Source organism: Chiloscyllium plagiosum, unplaced genomic scaffold, assembly GCF_037043375.1.
Source record: "Chiloscyllium plagiosum isolate Xiang-an unplaced genomic scaffold, Cpla_swu_hap1 HiC_scaffold_5, whole genome shotgun sequence".
NCBI lineage: Eukaryota > Metazoa > Chordata > Chondrichthyes > Orectolobiformes > Hemiscylliidae > Chiloscyllium > Chiloscyllium plagiosum.
In genome coordinates, this window is record NW_028270143.1 from 58,500,459 (window position 1) to 58,526,014 (window position 25,556).

The 25,556-nt window shown below is 41.1% G+C and overlaps 1 protein-coding gene across 11 annotated transcripts in view; it reads right to left on the bottom strand.

Annotated features, from left to right (window-relative positions):
- cobl (cordon-bleu WH2 repeat protein) overlaps positions 1-25,556 on the bottom strand; it is a 374,039-nt gene that overhangs the window by 166,652 nt on the left and 181,831 nt on the right. For all 11 annotated transcript variants that reach the window (XM_043690114.2, XM_043690115.2, XM_043690116.2 and 8 more), the window contains one exon: positions 8,267-8,455. In XM_043690114.2, coding sequence (XP_043546049.2) covers positions 8,267-8,455 — 189 coding nt within the window. The remainder of the gene's footprint in view (positions 1-8,266; positions 8,456-25,556) is intronic.

Genomic DNA, 25,556 nt, shown 5'->3' on the forward strand with positions numbered 1-25,556 from the left:
AAAAGGTGGGGTGTGGTGCCAGTGTAGCTACCACACTGTCCTGTCCCCCTTAGTCCAAGAACTCCCCACCTACGTTCGTGACACCACCCATGCCCTCCACCTCCTCCATGATTTTCGCTTCCCCAGCCCCCAATGTCTTATCTTCACCACGGACATCCAGTCCCTATACACTTCCATTCCCCATCACGAAGGTCTCCAACTCCTCTGCTTCTTCCTCTCCCACCGACCCAACCAGTACCCTTCCACTGACACCCTCTTTCGACTGACTGAACTGGTCGTCACTCTTAACAACTTCTCCCTCCAATCCTCCCACTACCTCCAAACCAAAGGAGTAGCCATGGGCACCCGCATGGGCCCCAGCTATGCCTGCCTCTTCGTCGGATATGTGGAACAGTCCATCTTCCGCAGCTACACTGGCACCACCCCCCACCTTTTCCTCTGCTACATCGATGATTCTATTGGTGCTACCTCGTGCTCTCACGAGGAGGTTGAACAGTTCATCCACTTTACTAATACCTTCCACCCTGACCTCAAATTTACCTGGACCATCTCAGACTCCTCCCTCCCCTTCCTTGACCTCTCCATTTCTATCTCGGGCGACCAACTCAACACAGATATTTACTACAAACCGACCGGCTCCCACAGCTACCTCGACTACACCACCTCCCACCCTGCCCCCCTGTAAAAACGCCGTCCCATATTCCCAATTCCTTCGCCGCCGCTGCAACTGCTCCCAGGAGGACCAATTCCACTACCGAACAAACCAAATGGCCTCCTTCTTCACAGAACGCGGAGGGAGTGGTCTCTCTGGAACGCTGATAGGGGATATATTTCCCTCCCCACCCCTATCAGCTTTCCAGAGAGACCACTCCCTCCGCGACTCCCTCGTCAGGTCCACACCCCCCACCAACCCAACCTCCACTCCCGGCACCTTCCCCTGCAACCGCAAGAAGTGCAAAACTTGCACCCACACCTCCCCCCTCATCTCCCTCCAAGGCCCCAATCGATCCTTCCATATCCGTCGCAAATTTACCTGCACCTCCACACACATCATTTACTGTATCCGCTGCACCCGATGTGGTCTCCTCGGGTGATAGGCCGCCTACTTGCGGAACGTTTCAGGGAACACCTCTGGGATACCCGCACCAACCAACCCAACCGCCTTGTGGCTAAACACTTTAACTCCCTCTCACACTCCGCTATGGACATGCAGGTCCTTGGCCTCCTCCATCGCCAGACCCTGGCCACATGACGCCTGGAGGAAGAGTGCCTCACCTTCCGCCAGGAACCCTCCAACCACACGGGATGAATGCAGATTTCTCCAGCTTCCTCATTTCCCCTCCCCCCACCTTATCTCAGTCCCAACCCCCGGATTCTCTTGACCTGCAATCTTCTTCCCGACCTCTCCGCCCCTACCGCCTCTCCGGCTTATCACCCTCACCCTCAATTCCTTCCACCTATCGTATTCCCAGCATCCGTCCCCCAAATTCTCTCCCCCCTACCTTTTATCTCAGCCCGCTTGGCACACCAGCCTCATTTCTGAAGAAGGGCTTATGCCCGAAACGTCGATTCTCCTGCTCCTCGGATGTTGCCTGGCCTGCTGTGTTTTTCCAGCACCACATTTTATACTTTAATCTAGGCAACATCTTAATAAACCTATTTCTCAACTTTTCTGAAAGCCTTCATATTACTTTTATAGAACGAGGACCAGAAATGCACGCATGACTCCAAGTGTGGTCTCACTAAAATTTTATATAGCTACAATATGACTTTCAAACTTTTATACTCAATACCCCGACCAATGAAGGCAATTATGCTATATGCCTTCTTTTCCAAATTATCCATTTGTGTTGCCACTTTCAGGGAGCTATGAATGTGGACCCCAAAATCTGTCTGCACTCTTCTGCACTTTCCACAACTCTACCAATTTTCAAATTATCTGCAAATCTACTGATCAGATAAGCTGCTTTTTCATCCAAATCAGAGGTCCCAGCACTGATCCTTGTGGAACATCAGTGGTCATAGACCTCCAGTCAGAAAAACACCCTTCTGCAAATTCTTTCTGCCTTCCATAATCAAGCCAATTTTGCATCCAACTTGCCATCTCACCATGGATACTGTGTGACTTAATCTTCTGGACCAGCCTGCCATGCGGAACCTTGTTTTCGTAAAGTCCATGTATACAACAACCACTGCCCTATCATAATCAATCATATCTGTTACTGACTCAAAAAACTGCACCAACTTTGTGAGACAAGACTACCTCTGCATAAAGCCATGCTGACTATCCCCAGAATGTCTATTCTTCTTCAACAATTTCCCCATACAGATGTTAGGCTAACTGGTATGTAATTCCCTGATTTTCCTCTTTTGCCCTTCTTAAAACGTGGAGTGATATGTACAATTTTCCAATCCAGAGGGACTACTCCTATATATAGGGACCTCTGAAAGATTAATCAGGGCATATACAATGTGCGCCTTTAACTATTTCCTTTAACATTCTTGATGGAAACTATGAGGTCCCATTTTTCGCTCTTTAATTCCAGTAATTTCATTATTCCTGTTGTTTTACTTCGGTTAATTTTGTTCAGTCCCTGTCCCTGATCCACTATTAATTTCCTCGGACTTCTGGCAAGCTATCCTCTTTTCCTACTTTAAATACTGAGACAAAGTAATTATTCAACATATCTGCTAGATCCCTATTGTCATTGACAATACGTCCACTTTCCAATAAAGACTGGTCCAACATTGCTTCTGACCACCCACTTTCCCTTTATGTAACTATAACATTTCTTCTGATTAATTTTGATGTCACTTGCAAGTTGCTTTCATCAGCCTTTTTAATAACTCTTACAAGCTACTTTGTGACCCTTTGCTTGTCTTTGTATCTTTCCCATTTAGGCAGGATCAGGGCTGTTTTTTTACATTCTTGCATGCCTTTTTCTTTTAGTTCTATGCTGTCCCATGTCTGTTTAGTTGGTCATGGTTGGTTTTTCAGTGAAATGGAGCTCTTCTCTCTCAGGGTATAAACTGGTTCGGTGGTATAATTTGTTTTATATTGTGTTAAATGTTTATTTAAACATCTTCCACCATCCTTCCGTTGTTTTATCCATTAGCAGATTTTCTCAGATTACTGTGGACAGTCTGTTTCATCTTATTAAAATTAATGTTACCTCGATCTAAAACTCTAGCAGCTGTTTACTTTCAAATGTGATAATAAACTCGATGACACTGTGGTTACTATTTGATAAATGCTCACAAACAATTAGGTTACAAAATAAATCTGGCTCATTACACTTTACTAAGTCCGATACTGCTTGTCCCCTTGTTGTATCTCAGACATAGTATTGGAGGAAACTATCCTTCCGTGAGAACTATCAAAAGTCTTCTGTAGTCCAAACTATATCCATAGGCATCCCCTTATCAACTCTACAAGTTATATTCTTGAAAAGTTCTGGTAGATTTGTGAAGCGTGGTCAGAAGTAAATCCATGTCAACCAAGCCCAATCCTATCACTGTTTTCAAAATGCTCAGCTATTAAATATTTTATAATGGATTCCAGCATTTTCCTATTCCTGATGTCTTTACTAACTGGTCTAAAATTCCCTATTTTCTCTCTACCTTCTTTTTAAATAGTGGATTACATTAGCACCTCTCCGATCCACAGGAGCTGTTCCAGAGTCTACAGAATCTTGAAAAGTAACCACCAATGCATCCACTATTTCCAGAATCACTTCCTGAAATACACTGAGATGTAGATGATCTGCTCCTGGGTGTTTACTGGCCTTTAATCCCATCAATTTTCCCAAATCCATTTCTCAACTAATACTGATTTCCTTGTTTTTAGTTTTTGTTTAACCATTTTCTAAAATGCTATTTTCTCTATGGGAGAAGTGCAAACAAAATTTAGTGCAAAAAGTCTAAACTTGACTTATTCATGACTGACATAATTTGTATTTTAACCCGAAGATGTAGGAGCAGAAATGGCCATTCAGCCCATCAGGTCTGTTCCACCATTCAATCATGGCAAATAAGTTTCTCAAACCCAATTTTCTGCCTTCTCCCCACAACCTTTGATCACCTTAAGAACCTACCTAATTCTGCCTTAAATACACACTCACTGACTTGGCCTCCATAGCTTTTTGCGGCAATGAGTTCCACAGATTAATCACCCTCTGGTTGAAGAAATCCCTCCTCATTTCAGCTCCGAAGTATCATCCCTTCAGTCTGAGGTTGTGCACTTGACTGCTCATCTCTCCTACTATTGGAATCATGTTCTCCATGTTCACTCTGTCCAGACCTTTCAGTATTCTGTGAGATTCAATCAGAACCCCCCCTTAGGCTTCTAAACTCTTCATATGACAATTCCTTCAACCCAAGGATCATTCTTGTAAACCTTCTCTGGATCCCTCCAACACCAGAACACGCTTCCTGAAACACAGGGTCCAAAACTGCTCACAATTGTGATGGACCAAATCAAACCTTCATTGCATTTCAAGGAGATAGCTTAGACTCTAACTTTTAATTAACGGCAAGTATAAGGCACGGTATTCCAGATGTGATTTCTTTGGCCAAAGTACTTGGCTTTAAACAAAATACAGTTTATTCTTACACCACAGTAACTACAAACAGAATAAAGAAGAATTGGCATAACTTTAACCTTATCGAGACACTTAACAAAATAATATCTCTTTTAACTGCTAATCATCAACTGTTCCAATATAGCAACATCCCACAAACACACCCTTGGTAAATGCAAATTCAGCAAAACAGATCTCCCTCACTTCCGATCTTCTCCAGTTCATAAGGAAAACCTGAAACAATGAATCTTGCAGCAGAGAGACAGTTCAAACTTTTGTAGCAGCTGTATCAATCAGTTTCAACTCCAAAACTCCCAACTTCAACAACTGAAAGTAAAACTAAAACCCTAGGTATTTGTGAGCCCGAATCTACCTATTCATGCTTCTTTTGTCTAATTTAAAAATAATTTTCCATGCAGCAGACATCTCATCATCAGATTTACAACATCCTTCTTTGAAAGAAACAGGATGGAACAGCTTCTTCTGAAAGGCACATCTCATCACACAATATTGCAAATGCAGTCTGATCTGAGACCTATACAGCCTCAGCAGTACATCTCTGCTCTTGTATTCGATCCCGTTTGAAATGACTGCTAATATTGCATTTGCCTTCCTAAGTGCCAAATGAACCTGCACATTTACTTTAATATAATCCTAAACTAGAAGTCCTAACTCCCTTTGCTCTTCAGGTTTCCAAAACCTTTCCCCATTAAGAAAACAGTCTATGCCTCTACTCTTCCTATCAAAGTAGATAACTTCATATTTTCCATACTGTATTCCATCTGTGACTTCTTGCCCACTCTCCTAGCCTGTTCCAATCCTGCTGCAGCCTCCCCACTTCCTCAATACTTCCTGCCCCTCCATCTATCTGTGTGTTACCTGCAAACCTCTCAACAATGCCTTCAATTTCTTCGTCCAATTGTTAATGGAGAATGTGAATAATTGTGGACTCAACACTGACCCCTGTGGAACTTCACTAGTCACCGGCTGCTAACCTGAAAAAAATCCTTTTATCCCTACCCTCTGCCTTCTGCCAATCAATCAGTCTTCTATCTGTGCCAATACCTAGCCCCTAACACCATAGGCTCTAACGTATTTAGCAACCTCCTGTGTGGCACCTTGTCAAAGGCCTTCAGGAAATTCAAATAGATCACATCCACTGGTTCTCCTGTCTAACTTGTTTGTTACTTCCTCAAAGAATGTGAGCAGCCCTATTTGATCAAGTACTTCCAAGTACTCCACAAGCTCATTCTTAATAATGTCTTGAACATAGAAATATTTAAACATTGAATAGTTATAGCACAGAAGAAAGTTACTTGGCAAGTTCTGTCTATGCCCTCTCCAACAAGCTCTAGCCAACAGCAACTTAGTTACTTCCAATCCCCAGTTTTTGCCCAACAACCCTGCAATATTTTTTCTTCAGATAATTATCTATTTTTCTTGAAAGTCATGATTAAATCTAACTCCATCATATTGATAAGCAGTACATTCCAGACCCTATCCACCTTCCTTTGATTGTTTTACAAACTAGCCAAGTAAACTTCTGTTCTTGAATTTTCCACTAATGGAAACAGGTTTCTCCCTCTGCTTACTGGCCAAGCCCCTCATGAGCACTTTTATCAAATCTGTTTTCAACCCTATCTTCTTAAATCTGCTTCTCTAATCAATATACATAACTGAAGTCCATCATCCTTTGAACCATTCTTGTAACCTTTTATGCAACACATGGAATGTCTTCAGGTCCTTTTAAACTCAGATCCCACAACTGGACACAATATTCTATTTAAGGCCTTTTTTTTAATCTAAGTTGGTCATTATTTCCCAGCATTTGTACTCAGTGTCTTTATATTAAAAAAACTCAAGATCCTGTGGACTTTCAACCAATTTCTCAACCTGTCTATTTTGCCACTTCTATGAATTGTGTAAATATAGCCTAAATCTCTCTGCTCATGCACATTTTTTAGAGTCACATCCTATACTTCACATTTTCTCCACTTGGTTTTTGAACCAAAATGTACCATGTATATACCTTGCCACATATCCATCCATTCCTCCAGCTTATGTCCTCTTGAACACTATTACTCTCCTCACAGTATAATCTGCAAAGTTTGAAATTGTGCCTTGCACACCCAAGTCTACATTATTCATATATGTCAAAAATAGCAGTCATCTTCATGCTGATCCCAGGTCTACTACTATCTGACTTGATCCAGTCAGAAAACTGCTCACCATTATTCTCTTATCTGTCATTCAGGCAACCTTGTGTTCATGCATCCGGCACTTTATGAAATACCATCTCGAGGTATATGTACACAACATCAGCTGCATTACATTTATCAACTCTCTTTGAATGTCTTTAAAAAACACAATAAGTTTGTTAATTGCAATTTGTCTTTAACAAATCCAGACAGGTTATCCATTTTTATCCAAGTAGTTCTCAACTTTACACCAGATTATCATTTTAAACTGACTGGCCTGGTGTTGCTGGGCTTACGCTTCGACTTATTTTGAATAAGAGTGTAACATTTGCAATTCCTCAGTCATTTGGAATCAGTCCTGTAAATCACTGTAATTTTTATTTTACAGTTGCCACTCGTGCCAACAATGCAACCATCAATAGAATTACTAAGAAAAGCTATGAACTAAGGAAGGAAATTAATTTCTACTGACGTTCTTCCTTAAAAATATTTATATTTGCCATAAAAATGATAGCTTAGACAATGGTGTGACGTCTTTACTTTTGACCTAAAATTTTACAGTATTTGCATGCCAAATTATGGTAACTACTCATTATAATTATTAGTCAGACTGACTGCAGTCTTATTTGTAGAAAATCCTATAATTTTTAATAACCTGTACTCTTTAGGATCAAAAAAATTTGCTCCCACATCTTCCTGACTCCAGATTGTCAGCAACGCACGTCAGGACTGGCAAAGATCTAGACACATAGGCATATGTGGGAATTGTCCAAGGAGTTTAAACTTCCAATGTGCAACGTCCACTCCGACTCCGCTCACCAGAATTGAGAGACTGAGCTGCAAATTTCTCCTCCAGTTTGTTATTAATGTCACTGCTGAACAGATGATCGAGAGCTTTATTTTGTCTCTCCCTTTTCTTAAATAACCTTCATTTTTTTTAACCTTCCCCTAATGACAATGGTTTGTTGCTTGGATATAATTCCATGGTTACCAGCTATCTTCGAATACCTCGCACAATCGGTCATTACTCGTGTGTGAACTTTTACAGTCTCCAACAACTGTCTGTTCAATCTCAAGAAGTGTCATGGCAGAGGCCATGATCTCACTAACATTTTACATAAGTTTCAGCTAAGGTCAGAAGTTGGATATCTCCTCTTTGTCCTAACTGTCCATTTGACTCCACCTACTTCAGGCATTCCAGCTCCATTTCTGTTCATATTTCTGTCCCATATTCATACATGTATCACTCATTCTCTCTTCCCTCATTTATTTTTAGCCTTTCACACTTTCCCTCATTTCAGTTTTGTTTCCATTCATCTGAACCAAACAAAGGAAAAGAAGGCTCCAGGTTTGTCATCAATTCCCAACCGAATGAGCAGAGATTTTATTTGAACTCACCATATGTTATATCAACATAATTAGTATAGGATATGAATGGAAAAACATGAAATTTTTGTTAGTATCATAGCAGTTGCACTGTCTTGTTACCTCTTGCACACTTGGATTGGCAATCTTTATGCTGCTGTGTTCTGGAGGAACAGTTGGTGGAGGCGGTGCTCTGCGTTTCTTTACATCTGTCATTTGAGCCATTCTCAATATGTTGTTAGTAGAGAGCGTTGGATTCAACATAGTTGATCGTGTGTTAACAGTTGGTGTGGATGGCGCTGTTGAATAACCCTGTAGTTGCAGGGAAAGATTTGATGAACAAACGTCTGCACAAAAATATATAACTAGATAAATTTTAATAATCACTTCACTCTTAAAAGGTCACACCAGCTATCTTTTCTTTTATTCTTTCACGGTATGTGGGCATCACTGGAAAAGCTAGCATTTGTTGCCATTCCTAACTGACCCTGAACTGAATGGTTTGTGAGGCTGTTACAGGGAGCAGTTAAGAGTCAATCACATTACTGTAGATATGCGTGCCAGATCAGATAAGGATGGCATATTTCCCCCTAAAAAGGCAAGTGAACACGAGTGATCATGATGGATTTCTCGGGCAAACAACAATGGTTATAACGACAGAGACTGTTTTTTAATTCCAGATTTTATGAACTGAATTTAAAATCCACAGCTGCCATAATGGGAATTGAACTGGTGTTTCAAGAAGATTAGCCTAGGCTGTTGTGATTTCTGTCAAGTAAGAGTAGTGCTGGAAAAGCACAGGAGGTCAGGCAGCATCCGAGGAGCAGGAAAATAGACATTTCAGGCAAAAGCCCTTCATCAGGAATGAGACTGGGTGCCTCGGGGATGGCTTTTCCAGCACTACTCTAATTTTGACTCTAATCTCCAGCATCTGCAGTACCCATTTTCGCCTGTTATGATTTCTGTGGCAGAGGATAATCATTTTGGGTTAAAAGTGATTTTAACTTAATTCATCAGAGAGCTATATTATCCTCATTTTAAAAAACATAGGTTTTCAGATGAAACTTCAGGTGACTTTTTATGAACAGACATAAATTATGAATATAATCCCTTGATTGAATGCACTTATATATTCTTGGAGGAGTTGTACTTCCATAAAAATACTGCTCATCCTAATCACAGGTGGAATGAAGGAGGACATGGACTCTGCTGAATAATAGAGTCATAGAAATGTACAGCATGGAAACAGACCCTTCGGTCCAACCCTGTTCAGTTGCTGTCGTGCATCCTGCAGGTCCTCCAGCAAGGCAATGAGGGAACAGAGGTTCACAATAGGGGCAGCAATCATGTAAGGTTGATGACATTGGCTTTTATGGCACACTGTTGTAGCTGTATCCAACTAAGCAAGTGGTAAACATTTCATTATGCTCCTGATTTGAGTCTTGTAGATGGTAAGGAAGCCAATTGTCACAGAGTATGTAGCTGCTCTTGTTACTAGCTATTGATATGATGCACCTATTCAGCATTAGGTTAATATTAGCCTCAAATAATTGGTCCTAGAAACATCTAATTTCTACAAGAAACTCTGGGGAATAGTAGACTACTCTTTAAATTAATATTTCCCATGTATTGTTTCATGTACAGTTACACACTTATTCAAATGTGTATAAGAGATAACCAAATGAAAACATATTGTATGAAAATTTCTGTAAAATATATTTGTGGTATGGCACTATCACATTGGGATGTTTGAAACATTTTTCCACAGAAATCAAATGGGAAAGTTGCAGATAAAATTTGTTTGCATGGAGTCCATAAACATGTTTCGTTTTTAAAGATATGTTGGTGCATTGGTGACATTTAAGAGGCTGCTGGATGGTTACATAAATAGGGAGAGAATAGAGGAATAAGGGTAGAAGGTTTGCTTTTCAGTTTAGTTAGGGTATGATGATTAGCACAGACTTGGAGGGTCGAAGGGTCTGTTCTTGTGCTGTACTTCTCTTTTGTTCTTTTTGGATAATAAGTTGTTAAACTAGCGGGTTTTGAGAAGATTTGTAGCTCAGATTGAGGTTTTGGACTTAGGTTTGCTCGCTGAGCTGAAAGATTCATTTCCAGACATTTCATTACCTTACTAGGTAACATCTTCAGTGCTTTCTACTTATATGTTTGGGTCTCTTTGGGTTGGTGATGTCATTTCCGGTGGTGATGTTATTTCCTGTGGTGAAGTCACTTCCTGTTCCTTTTCTCAGTGGGGTGGTAGATGACATCACCAACCCAAAGTAAACCAAACATATAAATAGAAAGCAGGAATTTTCAGCATTGCTTCGTATGAGGTCCACTGAAGATATTACCTAGTAAGGTAACGAAACATCTGGAAATGAACCTTTCAGCTCAGCGAGCAAACCTACGTCCAAAATGTTGTTAAACTTTTTGGTTCACTCACTTAATCTTATATCTGTCTTATTAGTGATTTTGCCTCGATTATTAGGCATGACCTAGTCTGAATAAGGCCATGCTGTCACTCTGTGGCCAACTCCTATTCATTTAAGTTCTTGCTGTAATCCAAGTAAATTCTAATGACTTTTTCACAACTGTCAGGCTTGTTCTTACCATGGGTGAATTTTACACTTTTCAAGATGGGGAGAAGATGGTTGGAGCAGGAGTATGAACCAGAAGTGTATCTTTCAACGAATCCCATACTTACCTCTTAAAGACACTAACCAAAATGTCTTGCATTTAAATTAATGGCCGGCCAACAAGAAACTAGTCAACTAGGTAAGTGAATGTTGGCAAGTGCACCTAATTAGGATATCCGGACAGGTCATCCAGGGAGAGAGGGAACGGGCTGTGAAATGGAAGTCAATCATAGCTGCCCATCTAAACACATTGGGCAAGGACTGGTGGTAGCAACACAGAAATGAATCATCTTGACCCAAATTTTGGACAAAGAATCTTGCAATGAACCACTGGAGTAGCAGCAATTAAGAGCTTGGTTTTAAATTTAGGTGACCATTCAGGGCATTTGCCAGGGAGGAAAGAACATCTGTCCCATTGCCCTTCTGAATAACAAGTATTTTGAAAAAGGTCAAATTCTCCTCTTTAACTCATTATGTCTTTCCACAGAGACCGTAAGGCCACTATATAGCAATCAAACTGTTGAAGGGTCCAGAACAAGGACAACCACACAGTTTGCTCATGATTCCCCATCAGAGCTCCTTCAGGCTGTCAGTGATTGGTGAATGATCCTAATGCCTGCTGACAGCAAAGCAGCCTAGACAGAGGGCAAAGACACAGTGAGTAGCTATGATGTTGTCGACAGGACATGGCTACAATCCTGTAAAAGGATTCCACGACTTCTTACAATTTGCCGGGCTGTACGTACAACCATTTTGCAGATGGATCTACATGGAAGAGTGTTATGTGTGTCAGATGTGACATCATCATGTTGCTTTCCCAGTGCCCAAAGCAGCAACCCATTAGTTAGCAAGGATCTTGAAACATAATAACTGACAACAAAAGATATGTTAGCCACACAACTGAAAGCATAATTTTTCCACAGTACATTCATTAAAATGTCTGTTTTAACTTACAGAACAAAAGAACACCTTAAAGATAACTAGGACAGGAGATGGTCAACCCAACTTGGCAACTTTCAGCCCTCTAGAAGGGTAACTGCTGGAATTAGTAGCAGATCAGAGGAATCACATCACAGGAGGGTGAGGTTGTAGGATAGACCTGGGATGGTCAGAGTCAAGGCTGCATTGCTCTCTCCTTCAAAGATATTGCTGAACTGGGTAGACAGAGGAAATTAGGGAAGATAGCAGGGATGTAGATTTGATGGGTTTGGTCCATCTATAAAAAAAGAGGTGTTAGTGTGTGTCTTCACAAAATGAGTCTGTCTGAAGTCATCTTAAAATGATGATGGTGCCTTTCATTCTCCTTGTATGTTTCATCCGCAGATAAAACAGTACAGGCTGCATCATTAGCCCCAAGGGATTAATGTTAACCTCCAAGGAGAAGGAAATCTCAGAGGATGCAGTATCACATCCTTGCTCCAAACCTACCACCAGCGCAGATACATGCACCTTGGTGAGTGTGTGCGAATCCAGTTGTTGGGGATTACACACTGTTGTAAGCACATTACAGTCACAGGACCAGTGTTGGAAACTAAGATAATGCAGGCCTCTCAGACTTGAAGAAATATTAGAAGTGACCTTTATGCTGAAGGCCAGGTGAAGAGTCTCCAAAGTCATCCACCAAATGGCAGATGCTGGACGTACAGTGCAAGGTGCATGGAGATGTGACAGAGACTCTATAGCAGTGTGCATAGTATCACGGACAGTGGAAGAATCCATGCAGTCCATTAGCAGTGCAATCAATCACCATACAAAATATACTGCATCCTCCAGTGAGATCTGGTGACTGACATTGGACAGCTCACTGGTGGTATACAGCATACGCTTTCTGACCTGCACTCTATCATTCTGTCTCTGATGTCTAGTGTCCAAAACCAGAGCAAGAGGTGTACAAAGAATCAGGCATCACATCCAGATGCTTGCTGCTTTCAATAAAGCAGAGAGGGCCAAATGATCAGTCCCACTGATCTTCAGTAGTTTCCAGGCCCTACCTTTCAGAGTGTAATCCCTTACCTTGTTAGCCTTGTCCAATTGCATTACGTCACACTTTTCCAAGCCGAACTCCATTTTTCATTGCTCTGCCCATCTAACCTATCCATTAATATCCTCCTGCAGTTTACAGCTCTCCCCCAAGATCTCCTCCCTTGCCTGCCGCAATGATTGGGATGCATCTTATCCAGGCCAGCAGATTTATCAACTTTCAGACTGATAATCATGCCAGTATTTCCTCTTTCTCTAACATTTCACAGTCCTCTACCCTGATGTCTATTGCTGCATCATCCGTTATAAAAGTGAAGACTAATCAATATTCATTCTAAACTGCATACAGTGATCAGCATAGCAATGCCATTCACAGTATTGCCTTACAGTTCAGGAACTCACTGCCAAACACAGATTTTGAAGGTTCGTGCTGGAGAGAAAAACATTAGCGAGAATGTTAAGACTGAGGCAAAGCATTCATTCAGGACCATGCCCATGTCTTCTAGTTTCACACACAGATAATTGCAATGGGTCCCCAACAGGTCCTACTATTTCCTAAGTTACTCTGTTGCTCTTTACATATTTAAAAAAAAAACTGCTGAGGCTTTCCTTTATTCCACCTGCCAATGCTTACTCATTGCTTTCTCCTCGCTTTCCTAATTTTATGTCTCGGCTGCCCCCCTGCACTTCTTCTACTCCACTAGGGATTCTGTTATATTGAGCATTTGGTATCTACCATAAACCTTGCTCTTTTTCTTAATCTTCATCTTTATGTTGCTTGACATCAAGGGTTCTCTGTGCTTGGTTTCATCCTTTGTCTTTATGGGAACATACTTAACCAGTACTCTTGCTGTTTCCTCCTCGAATGTCTCTCACTGTTCTGACATAGTTTTATCAACAAGTTGCTGCTCCCAGAAGAATTGGGCTAAATCATCTTTGATCTTGGCAAAATTCATCTTTCCCCAGTTTTGAATTTTTATTCCCAGCTTATCCTTATTGTTCTCCATAATTATCCTAAATGTAGTTGAGTTATAGTCACTATCTCCAATTTTACCCGACTGATACACCTTCCATCTACCTGAGCTCATTTGTGAATTTCTGCCCCTCCCTATTAGGATTTCGACATTAAGGTGAGAAAAGTTCTTCTGGATAGAATTTAAGTATTTTGTTCCTTCCATGCCTTGCACATTAGAACTACTCCAGTCAATATATAGGCAGTTAAAATCTCCTACTATTAGTGCATTATTATTCTTACACTACTCTGAAATTTGAATACATATTTCATCTTCTATCTCTCCCTGAATATTTGGAAACTCATAGAACACACCCAACTGCATGTCTGCTCCTTCATTTTTTTTCCCTAAGCATTTGGCTTCATTTATTGATCCTTCCAGGATATTATCCCACCTGACAGCTACAATTGATTCTTTGATCAATATTGTGACCACACTCTCCCTTTATATTTCCCTCTCCATCTTGTCTGAATATCCTATAACCAGGAATGTTGCACAGCCAATACTTTCCATCTTTCACCCAAGTCTGTCACAGCTATGATACCATGATCCCACATGTCTACGTCTTCAGCTCATCTATCTTCTTCCTCAACGTCCTTCCATTAAAATATATTCCATTTAGCCTTGCTCAACTTACTTCTTACTGATCTGCTTACATTTTCTCTGACTTCCAGCTTAGCCAGTCTGGAGCACAATCCTTTGTTGTATTCATGGTATTTTACCTAAAACGTCAACAGTAGTTGTTTGACTGTAGAAGTGGAACTTTTTCTCTCGAAGGGTAAATAATTGCCCAGCAATTGTATTGTACATTTCATTGTATACTTCTAAATATTATTATCTGTTTACAGTTCAGTCTAGTTCACAACACTCAGAACTCAGAATATTTATTACATCATACCTCCAAATCTACATTTTTATTCTCACCTCAACAGGCTCCTTGCATTGAAATATATACCATTAATCTCCTTTTTTCGTCTGTTCTCTAGCCTTTTTTTGTTTCAACCTCCCACATTTACCTACTAATTTTCTGTCTTCCAGCTTCTCTTCCTGTCCAGGTGTATCCCGCTATCCAAAAGTAGAATGTTCCTATGACGCCATTCGCAAGCCGAAATGGCATAAAGTGAAGAAGCAATTGCCATTCATTTATATGGGAAAAATGTTTGAGCGTTCCCAGACCCAAAAAAACCTACCAAATCATACCAAATAACACATAAAGATAAACTAACACTAACATACAGTAAAAGGCCGTCAGAGGTTGGGGTGGTGGGAGGTACAGGAGACTGGGGTGTAGGACAGAGAGGAAGAGGGTAATCTATTAACATCTCACGGTTGTCTGAAACATCTTGCTAACAGACGCACAAAATACATTGAGATAGAGCACAGATGCTCACAGGCACAGTTCAAAGCTATGGCAGCTTGGTGCTGGGATACTGAGTGTAGTTCCTGGGGAAGGCGCTTGGCGGTGCCATTCTTGCTGTGCACGCTTTTTCGTAAAAGCGAAAATCCTCTTTCAATTAGCGAGAACAGGTACTAAAGTAGGTCTTTCATAAAAGCGAATTGGTGTAAAGCGAACGTTCAAAAAGCGGGGGATACCTGTACCTGAATTTCTCTACAAGTTCTGACTGTGTTCTCCAGATGTTTCTGAGTTCTGAAGAGGGGTCACTAGGCCTGTAACAGACATCTACACAAAAATGTTGATAAATTGCACATGTATATCCTATGACATACAATGTGCAAATTATATTAAGATAATTTATTTTAGAGACTTATTTTGAACCAGTGGCATGTTTATGTGTATATGCACATAAGTATGCCCACTCCAGTCCCACACTGCACCTCCACATCACATGAAAACAGGATAGGTCTCAGCCAATTACTGCCCAATTAGTCTCACTTTAAACTTCAGCAAAGTGATGGCAGGGATCATCAAGTATGCTGTCAAACAACTGTTGCACAACAGTAACCTGCTCACTGACTACTCATTTTGAGTTCTGTTAGGGCCACTCAGCTTCTGACCTTATTGCAGCCTTGGTCTAAACATGGACAAGGAACAGATATGAAAAGGTTAGCAGAGAATGACAGCTCTTAACATTAAGATAACAGTTGATCAATTGTGTCCTCTGGGACCCCTAGTAATGGTGAAGTCGATGGGAATTAGGAGGAAACCTCTACCAACAGTGAGATTCTTTGCTGATGTCTGCACAATGATCAATGCATCAGACACTGAAGCAGTCCATGCATGCAGCAAGATCTGGACAGCATCAAGGTTTGGGCTGATGAATGGCATTACTTGTTCACATCAAACAGTTGCCAGGCAGTGACCACCACTGACAAGAGGGTATCTACGCATCACCTTTTTACATATGTATTATTGCTGAATCCACACTTTCAAAATCTCTGGAGTTACCATTACCCAAAAACTAAACTGGATCAGCCAAGTAAATATTCTGTCTATAACAGCAAGTCAGAAGTTGGGAATGCAAACACAAGTAACTCACCTCCTCACTCCCCAAAGTCTGTCACCATTTACAAGGTACAAATCAGGAGTGTGATGGAACACTCATCATTTGCCTGGATGAGTACAGCTCCAAAACCACTCAAGTAGCTTGACTCCTCTGGATACCAGTTGACAAAGCAAACCTCTTGATTGGCAGTACATCCATCATCTTAAGGTTTTACTCCCTCCGCCACCAAGACACAATAGAAGGAATATGTACCATCTACAAGATATGCTGAAATAATTCACCAAGGCTCTTTTGGTAGCTTCTACCAAACCCTTGCCCCCGATCATACAGAAAGGCAAGGTGAACAAATGCATGAGAATACCATCATCTGAAAATTCCTCTTCAAGCCACACACAATCCTGACTTATAACTATATCGCAATACCTTCACTGTCACTTTGTCAAAACCCTTCTTTATAGATATATTGGAATACCTACACAGCATTGGCTGCAGCAGTTCATGAGATGGTTTGCCACTGTCTTCTCTTGGGCTGAACAACAAATGCTGGCCTAACCAGTAACATGCATATCCTGTGAAATGACAAAAAAGTCCCTTTTTGTGCTTTTCTCCTTTAGATATTAGATATTCCACTGGGAGTGCTGAAGAAGAATGGTTATTCTCAGGAAATCAGGAGGTCCTTCAAAAAACATATTCAGAAGGCAGTGGAAGTGGATGCCACTGCCAGGATTCAAGCCTGGGGAATCTGGATATAATACACAGAAACATAGAAAATAGGAACAGGAGGAGTCATTCGGCTTTTCAAACCATTCAATAAAGTCATTATACACTCAGTACTCTGTTTCTACTTTTGCCTCATACTTATTCCTTTAGCCTCAAGAAATATTTCTAATACCTCGGTGAAAACATTCAATGTTTTGGCCTCAAGTGCTTTCTGCAGAAAAGAATTTGACAGACCCATCACTCTCTGGGCTAAGAAGTTTCTCCTAATTGCAATCCTAAACAGCCTACCAATATGATTAAACTGCGATCCCCTGGTTCTGGACTCCTAGGTCATTGGGAACATCCTTCTTGCATTTACCTTGTCTAGTCCTGTTAGAATTTTATAGGTTTCTGTGAGATACCCCCTTATTATTCAAAACTTCAGTGAATATAGTCCTAACTGACCTAGACTGTCTCCATGCATCAGTCCTGTCATCCAAGGAATCAGTCTAGTAAACCTTTGTTGCATTCACTACAATCTAATTGGTGATGGCAGTGGTGATGAAAGATGCATCACAATATGATTTCATACTCACAATTACTCAGGTACTCTGTCAATGCACAATTTAGAGGGCAGTATAGAACCAGCACCTATGTACAGGGCAACTTTGATTATCCGAACGCCGACTATCCAAATTTTGGATTATCCGAACAAGATTTCAAGGTCCCGATGCTTGGGTAAACTGTTATCTGAACATTCGATTATCCAAACATTCGACTATCTGAACAAAGTACTCCCCGTCCATGTCATTCAGATAATCGAGGTTGTTCTGTACACTGAGACACCAGGCATGAGCAGCCAGCAGCCAGAGCAGGTGGCAAGGATGGCACAGGTGTTAACTTGCAGGAAGGTAAAGGGCACTTTGAATTCTGGTGCAGAGGACTCAAGTAAGGATTTTGATGTCAGTAGCCAACAAAAAAATGCTGATCTGTACGCAGAATTAAATATTTTGTCTTTTTGGGAAGCTTGACAGAATGTCAAGCGGCAAGGCAGAGTCCAGCAGCACTTGATACACAGCATAGAAGTGGCACCTAACCTCACCAGTCCAACTATAACAGATCATCTGATAGCTGATGTCTCAGCTTCCATCGCAGCACAAGCATTTCCAACAGATGTCCCAAGTGTTGCAGTGAAGCTTTGACTAAAGGCAACATTAGGGCTGCCATCATGACCAAAGTACAAATGTCCTATGTCATGAACTCTCCAGCGGTTTTCTCAAACTGTTACTTACAGTTACGTTTCTTCTTGAATGGATGCATTTCGACCATAAGACCGTAAGTAAGGCCATTCGGCCCATCGAGTCCACTCCGCCATTCAATCATGGCTGATGGGCATTTCAACTCCACTTACCCGCATTCTCCCCGTAGCCCTTAATTCCTTGTGACATCAAGAATTTATCAATCTCTGCCTTGAAGACATTTAGCGTCCCAGCCTCCACTGCACTCTGCGGCAATGAATTCCACAGGCCCACCACTCTCTGGCTGAAGAAATGTCTCCGCATTTCTGTTCTGAATTTACCCCCTCTAATTCTAAGGCTGTGTCCAAGGGTCCTAGTCTCCTCGCCTAACGGAAACAATTTCCTAGCGTCCACCCTCTCCAAGCCATGTATTATCTTGTAAGTTTCTATTAGATCTCCCCTTAATCTTCTAAACTCCAATGAATACAATCCCAGGATCCTCAGCCGTTCCTCATATGTTAGACCTACCATTCCAGTGATCATCCGTGTGAATCTCCGCTGGACACGCTCCAGTGCCAGTATGTCCTTCCTGACGTGTGGGGACCAAACTGGAAACAGTACTCCAAAAGGGGCTTAACCAGAGCTTTATAAAGTCTCAGTAGCACAACTGTGCTTTTATATTCCAACCCTCTTGAGGTAATTGACAACATTGCATTCGCTTTCTTAATCATGGACTCAACCTGCATGTTTACCTTTAGAGAATCCTCAACTAGCACTCCCAGATCCCTCTGTACTTTGGCTTTACGAATTTTCTCACCGTTTAGAAAGTAGTCCATGCTTGTATTCTTTTTTCCAAAGTGCAAGACCTCGCATTTGCTCACATTGAATTCCATCAGCCATTTCCTGGACCACTCTTCCAAACTGTCTAGATCCTTCTGCAGCCTCCCCACTTCCTCAGTACTACCTGCCTGTCCACCTAACTTTGTATCATCAGCAAACTTCGCTAGAATGCCCCCAATCCCTTCATCCAGATCATTAATATATAATGTGAACAGCTGCGGCCCCAACACTGAACCCTGCGGGACACCACTTGTCACCGGCTGCCATTCCGAAAAAGAACTTTTTATCTCAACTCTCTGCCTTCTGTCAGACAGCCAATCCTCTATCCATACCAGTAGTTCACCTCAAACACCATGGGCCCTCACCTTGCTCAGCAGCCTCCCGTGTGGCACCTTATCAAAGGCCTTTTGGAAGTCTTGGTAGACCACATCCATTGGGTTTCCCCGGTCTAACCTACTTGTCACCTCTTCAAAGAACTCCAACAGGTTTGTCAGGCACGACCTCCCTTTACTAAATCCATGTTGACTTGTTCTAATCCGACCCTGCTCTTCCAAGAATTTAGAAACCTCATCCTTAATGATGGATTCTAGAATTTTACCAACAACCGAGGTTAGGCTAATTGGCCTATAATTTTCCATCTTTTGTCTTGATCCTTTCTTGAACAAGGGGGTTACAACAGCGATCTTCCAATCATCCGGGACTTTCCCTGACTCCAGTGACTTTTGAAAGATCTCAACCAACGCCTCCGCTATTTCCTCAGCCACCTCCCTCAGAACTCTAGGATGCAGCCCATCGGGGCCAGGAGATTTATCAATTTTAAGACCTTTTAGCTTTTCAAGCACTTTCTCTTTTGTAATGGCAACCATATTCAACTCATCCCCCTGACTCCCTTTAATTGTTGGGATATTACTCATGTCTTCACACAGTCATGTGAAGACTGATGCAAAGTACTTATTAAGTTCTCCTGCTATTTCCTTATCTCCTATCACTAGGCTTCCAGCATCAGTTTGAAGTGGCCCAATGTCTACTTTTGCCTGTCATTTGTTTCTTATGTATTGAAAGAAACTTTTACTATCATTTCTAATATTACTGGCTAGCCTACCTTCATATTTGATCCTCTCCTTCCTTATTTCTCTCTTTGTTATCCTCTGTTTGTTTTTGTAGCCTTCCCAATCTTCTGATTTCCCAGTGCTCTTGGCCACTTTATAGGATCTCTCTTTTTCTTTGATAGATTTCCTGACTTCCTTTGTCAGCCATGGCTGTCTAATCCCTCCCCGGATAATCTTTCTCTTCTTGGGGATGAACCTCTGTACAGTGTCCTCAATTTTACCCACAAACTCCTGCCTTTTTTGCTCTACTGTCTTCCCTGCTAGGCTCTGTTTCCAGTCTATTTTCGTCAGTTCCTCTCTCATGCCCTCGTAATTACCTTTATTTAACTGTAACACCATTACATCCGATTTAGGTCACTGTTTAAAGATGGCTTCATGACCTTGTTTTGAAAATTCCTTCAAAGCATTAACCCACATTCACACGTCTCGCTTCATAAAATAATGTAAGCTTCAAAACTGATAACATAATTTAAATAATTTTTATCTCATATACCAGAAAAGAATACTGGACAGAGGGAAGCCACTAAAGTAGAAAGGGCAGGAAAAACAGCAGATAAATACAAAACTGGCTGAAAGTGCATGATAAGGAGCAGGATATCAAATGCATGGAAGTAAAAATAAGGAAAGCCAGGAAATACAGCATAAATTCAGATTGTGAGCCTAATACTGATGATAGTCCAAAGATAAAATCAGAAATTTGTGCAAGGATGCCTTTTGCAGGATAAACGAACAGATTAAGCAGTAATAATTCAAATAAGAGCAAAGATCAATGAACATGAGGGCACCACAAAACGTAGGAGTCTTTATGATAGAGAAGCTCTAGTGTCTACCAATGAGTTACAAGTTAAATTGGTAAAGGAGGCAAAACAAAAGGAACTTGACATTTGAACAGTGTTTATTATATGTACAGAGGTGCCAGTTAAAGCCAGCAGTGTCCTACAGACAGAGATTTATGGCACAAATAAAGCTAAAACCAGACTTATGGCTTGTGGATTTGAAGAACAATTGAACTATCAGGAAGTGAAAGTAGACTCCCCAGCAGCATTACAAGTAATTTTGAGGATCTATTTGACACTTATAGTAAGACACTCATGGAAATGTAAGCCATTTGATGCCAAATGTCAAAACGATTAAATCTCCAAAGGATGAAAATTATGATGGCTAAGTAAGTGTGTCTACAGGCTAAATGATATATCCAGTATTGGGTATTGTTCAGATAGGTCTGTCCAACTAAATGTTGTTTGTACTCAGTTGAAAGGAGATTCACCACCATTTTATTGGAACTCAGAGTACAAAAACTTAAAAGGCATGTTGTTGATTTTCTGCGGGAAGATCTGAGTCATTTGAAAAACTTTTGAAAGACAAAATTATAAAGGAATTTAAAGTCAGGTTTAAAATATATTTGGTAGCCAGCAGACAGATTAAGTTGGGAATACCGCTGAATCAACAGTTTTACTTGAAGAATGTTCATCGGATCCCAACAAATCAGGTCAGATCTTCAGAAAAGGAAGATTCTGCTACCAGTGAATTGAGAAACTTAATTTGTTAATTAAATTTGTTATGCATATAAAGTCGGCTAAATATATGATGTGATCAATTAGAATTGAGCACCATATTAAAATATACCATCATTAGTGAAGTGCAGAAAGGAAAGACAATATTGAAGAAATTAAGTTTAGAATTGCGTGCACTCATATTTCCAGACCTGGGTGACCTAGAAGGAATGAAGTTAGTCACCTTACATGCTAGTCTTCCCAGTAGTATTTCAAGTACTGTGGGATTTACTATTTTTTAATGGGAATAAATGATAAATACCATTTAATGGTTAAAATCACTTTGGTATGGGAGAGGTGGCAAGAATGGCTATCAAACATTTTAGATTAGATTCTCTACAGTGTGGAAACAAGCCCTGCAGCCCAACCAGTCCACACCGACCCTCCGAAGAGAAACCCACCCAGACCCATTTCCCTCTGACTAATGCACATAACACTATGGGCAATTTAGCATGGCCAATTCACCTGACCTGCACATCTTTGGACTGTGGGAGGAAACCCACACAGATACAGGGAGAATGTGCAAACTCCACACAGACAGTCACCCAAAGCTAGAATCAAACCTGGGACCCAGATGCTGTGAGGCTGCAGTGCTGCAGAAAGGAAAGACAATATTGAAGAAATTAAGTTTAGAATTGCGTGCACTCATATTTCCAGACCTGGGTGACCTAGAAGGAATGAAGTTAGTCACCTTACATGCTAGTCTTCCCAGTAGTATTTCAAGTACTGTGGGATTTACTATTTTTTAATGGGAATAAATGATAAATACCATTTAATGGTTAAAATCACTTTGGTATGGGAGAGGTGGCAAGAATGGCTATCAAACATTTTAGATTAGATTCTCTACAGTGTGGAAACAAGCCCTGCAGCCCAACCAGTCCACACCGACCCTCCGAAGAGAAACCCACCCAGACCCATTTCCCTCTGACTAATGCACATAACACTATGGGCAATTTAGCATGGCCAATTCACCTGACCTGCACATCTTTGGACTGTGGGAGGAAACCCACACAGATACAGGGAGAATGTGCAAACTCCACACAGACAGTCACCCAAAGCTAGAATCAAACCTGGGACCCAGATGCTGTGAGGCTGCAGTGCTAACCACTGAGCCACTGTGCTGCCCATTTTAAAGGAACTCCTACATGTAAGGGGAATTGGGAAAATTGCGCATATAGAATCCCATGCCGATAATCATCTACTCTGAGACAATATCTGCTTCACAAATGTGTCATAGAAAAGAGGTTGAGAGTTGATCTGGTGAATACAAAAGAGATGTTCGGAAGAAAATTTCTCAACTAAAAAGGTGTTGATGTGAGTCATCATCTATTGGATTGCTTAGCATAATCAGTGCTTGTTCTGTTAAGATTGTGCCTTTTTTGTGCTTTTTAAAATTGTGTACTGAAATGAGAAAGAACTGGTTTAAAATCAACATTTAAAGGATTGTTGCATGTTTGTAAAAACATGTAACCTGCCACTTATTGGCAAGCACTGTTTTAACAACTGTTTGGACAAGCAGTAAAAGAAGTGGTTGCAGATGACTTAAAACTGAGGGGTACAAATGCAACTGGGTGGCAACAAGAACTTAACTGATCTATGGACTAGTGACTAGTTATCAATGATAAAAGGTTTTGCCAGCCAATAACCATTCTCAGGTAAGTATGAACTATGTGGGGTTAGGAATAAAATAGAGAGGAGTGTTTTGATCTCCATCAGCACAGGCACTGTTTCTCCATTCTCCGCAGTCAAAACTTATTTTAAAGTTACACAATAAGAGCAGAATGTTTCACAACAAGCACTCAACATACTATAATTCCAAGTATCAAGAGTGGTAACAAACTTTTTAAATTTTATTTCTGTGCACAAGAATTGTATTAATGAAAAACTACTAATGAAAACATAGACACTGGAAGAAATGCACACCTGTGTGAATAAAACCAATCTCACTGAAACAGAGAAAAAGCTCTGCATTAAAACACTGCAGAAAATTATGCATTGTGTAGGTCAGGAGTTACATGTAGGCCAGAACAGGTAAGAATGGCAGTTTCCTTCCCTGAAGAACATGAGTGAACCAGACAGGTTTTTCTGACAATCAGCAATGGTTTCATAGTCATCGTTAGATTCTTAATTCTAGATATTCTTATTGAACTCAAATTCCACCACCTGCCATGGCTGGATTTGAACCCGGATCCCCAGAACATTATCTGGGTCTCTGAATTAACAGTCCAGAGATTATAGCACCAGGTCATCGCCTCCCCTCTTCTGTAATATTGACACTTTTCAAGTTATCACTATTTATTTCCCCAAGTTCGTTAGCTTCCATAGCCTTCTCCACAGAAAATACTGAGACAAAATACTCGTTTGGTACCTCACCCATCTCCTGTGGTTCCACACACAGACAGCCTTGTAAGGGGCCCTATTTTTTTCCCTCATCACTCTTTCTTTCCTTAATGCATTTGTAGAATCTTTGGAGTCTCCGTATCCTATTTGCCAAAGATTCTCATGTCCCATATTTGCCCTCCTGATTTCCCTCTTAAGTATACTCTTACTGCCCTTGTACTCCTCCAGGGATTCACTCAATCTCAGTAATCTATACCTTCCATATACCTCTTCCGTTTTCTTGACCAAAGCCTCAATTTCCCAAGTCATCCAGCATTCCCTACACCTACCAGCCTTGAGCTTCGCACTAACAGCAACGTACTGTCTCTGAACTCTCCACATCTCATTTTTAAAGGCCGCCCACTTTCCAACTGTCTCTTTACCCACAAATAGTCACTCCCAAACAACTTTGAAAGTTCTTGTCAAAATTTGCCTCACTCCAATTTAGAACATTAACTTTTAAATCAAGTGTATCCTTTTCCATAACTAGTTTATAACAAATAGAATTATGATCATTGGCCCCAAACTGTTCCCCCATTGACACCTCAGTCACTTGCCCTGCCTTATTTCCCAAGAAAAGGTCAATTTTGCTCTTTCTCTAGCAGGTACATCCATGTACTGAATAAGAAAATTTTCTTGGACACATTTAATAAATTCCCCTCCATCAAAGCTATGGCAGTCCCTGTCTATGTTTGAAAAGTTAAAATCCCCCATCATTATAACCCTTATTATTCTTACAGATGTCTAAGGTCTCCTTATTCTTTTTAATTTCCGTTGACAATTGGGGGCCTATAGTACAATCCTAATAAGGTGATCATCCTCTTCCTATTTCTCAGTTCCACCCATATAATTTCACTGGACCTTCTCCCAGGAATATCCTAAGTATAGCCATATCGTTCTCCTTAACCAAAAATGCCACTTCTCCTCCTCTCTTACCCCACTCCCCACCCCACCCCCATCCTTTCTATAGCATCTATCATTGAAAAGTGTGATGCTGGAAAAGCACAGCCGGTCAGACAGCATCCAAGGAGTAGGAGAGTCGACGTTTTGAGCATGAGCTCTTCATCAGGAATCTGCCAGTCTGCTTCTCCCTGAGTCACGCTTCCCAACCATGCCCTGAGATCATCTGCCTTACATGTCAGGCCTCTTGCATTAAAATAAATGCAGTTCAATTTATCAGTCTTTCCTCCTTCTCTGCCTTGCTCTTGTCTGCCTTGACTATTCAACTTGCTCCTCTTCTCTACTGTACTAGCCTCAGACTTACTGTTTTCACACTGTGTATTTGGGTAACCCTCACCCCCCCCAACCCAACACCCAACCCAATCCCCCCCAACCACCTCCACACCTTACTGGTTTAAAGTCTCACAAGTAGCACTAGCAAATCTCCCCAACAGGATTTTGGTCCTCTTCCAATTCAGATGCAATTGTCCCTCTTATGCAGCTCACCTCCACCGCAGAAGGGATCTCAAAGATCCAAAATGTGAATCCCTGCTCACTGTAC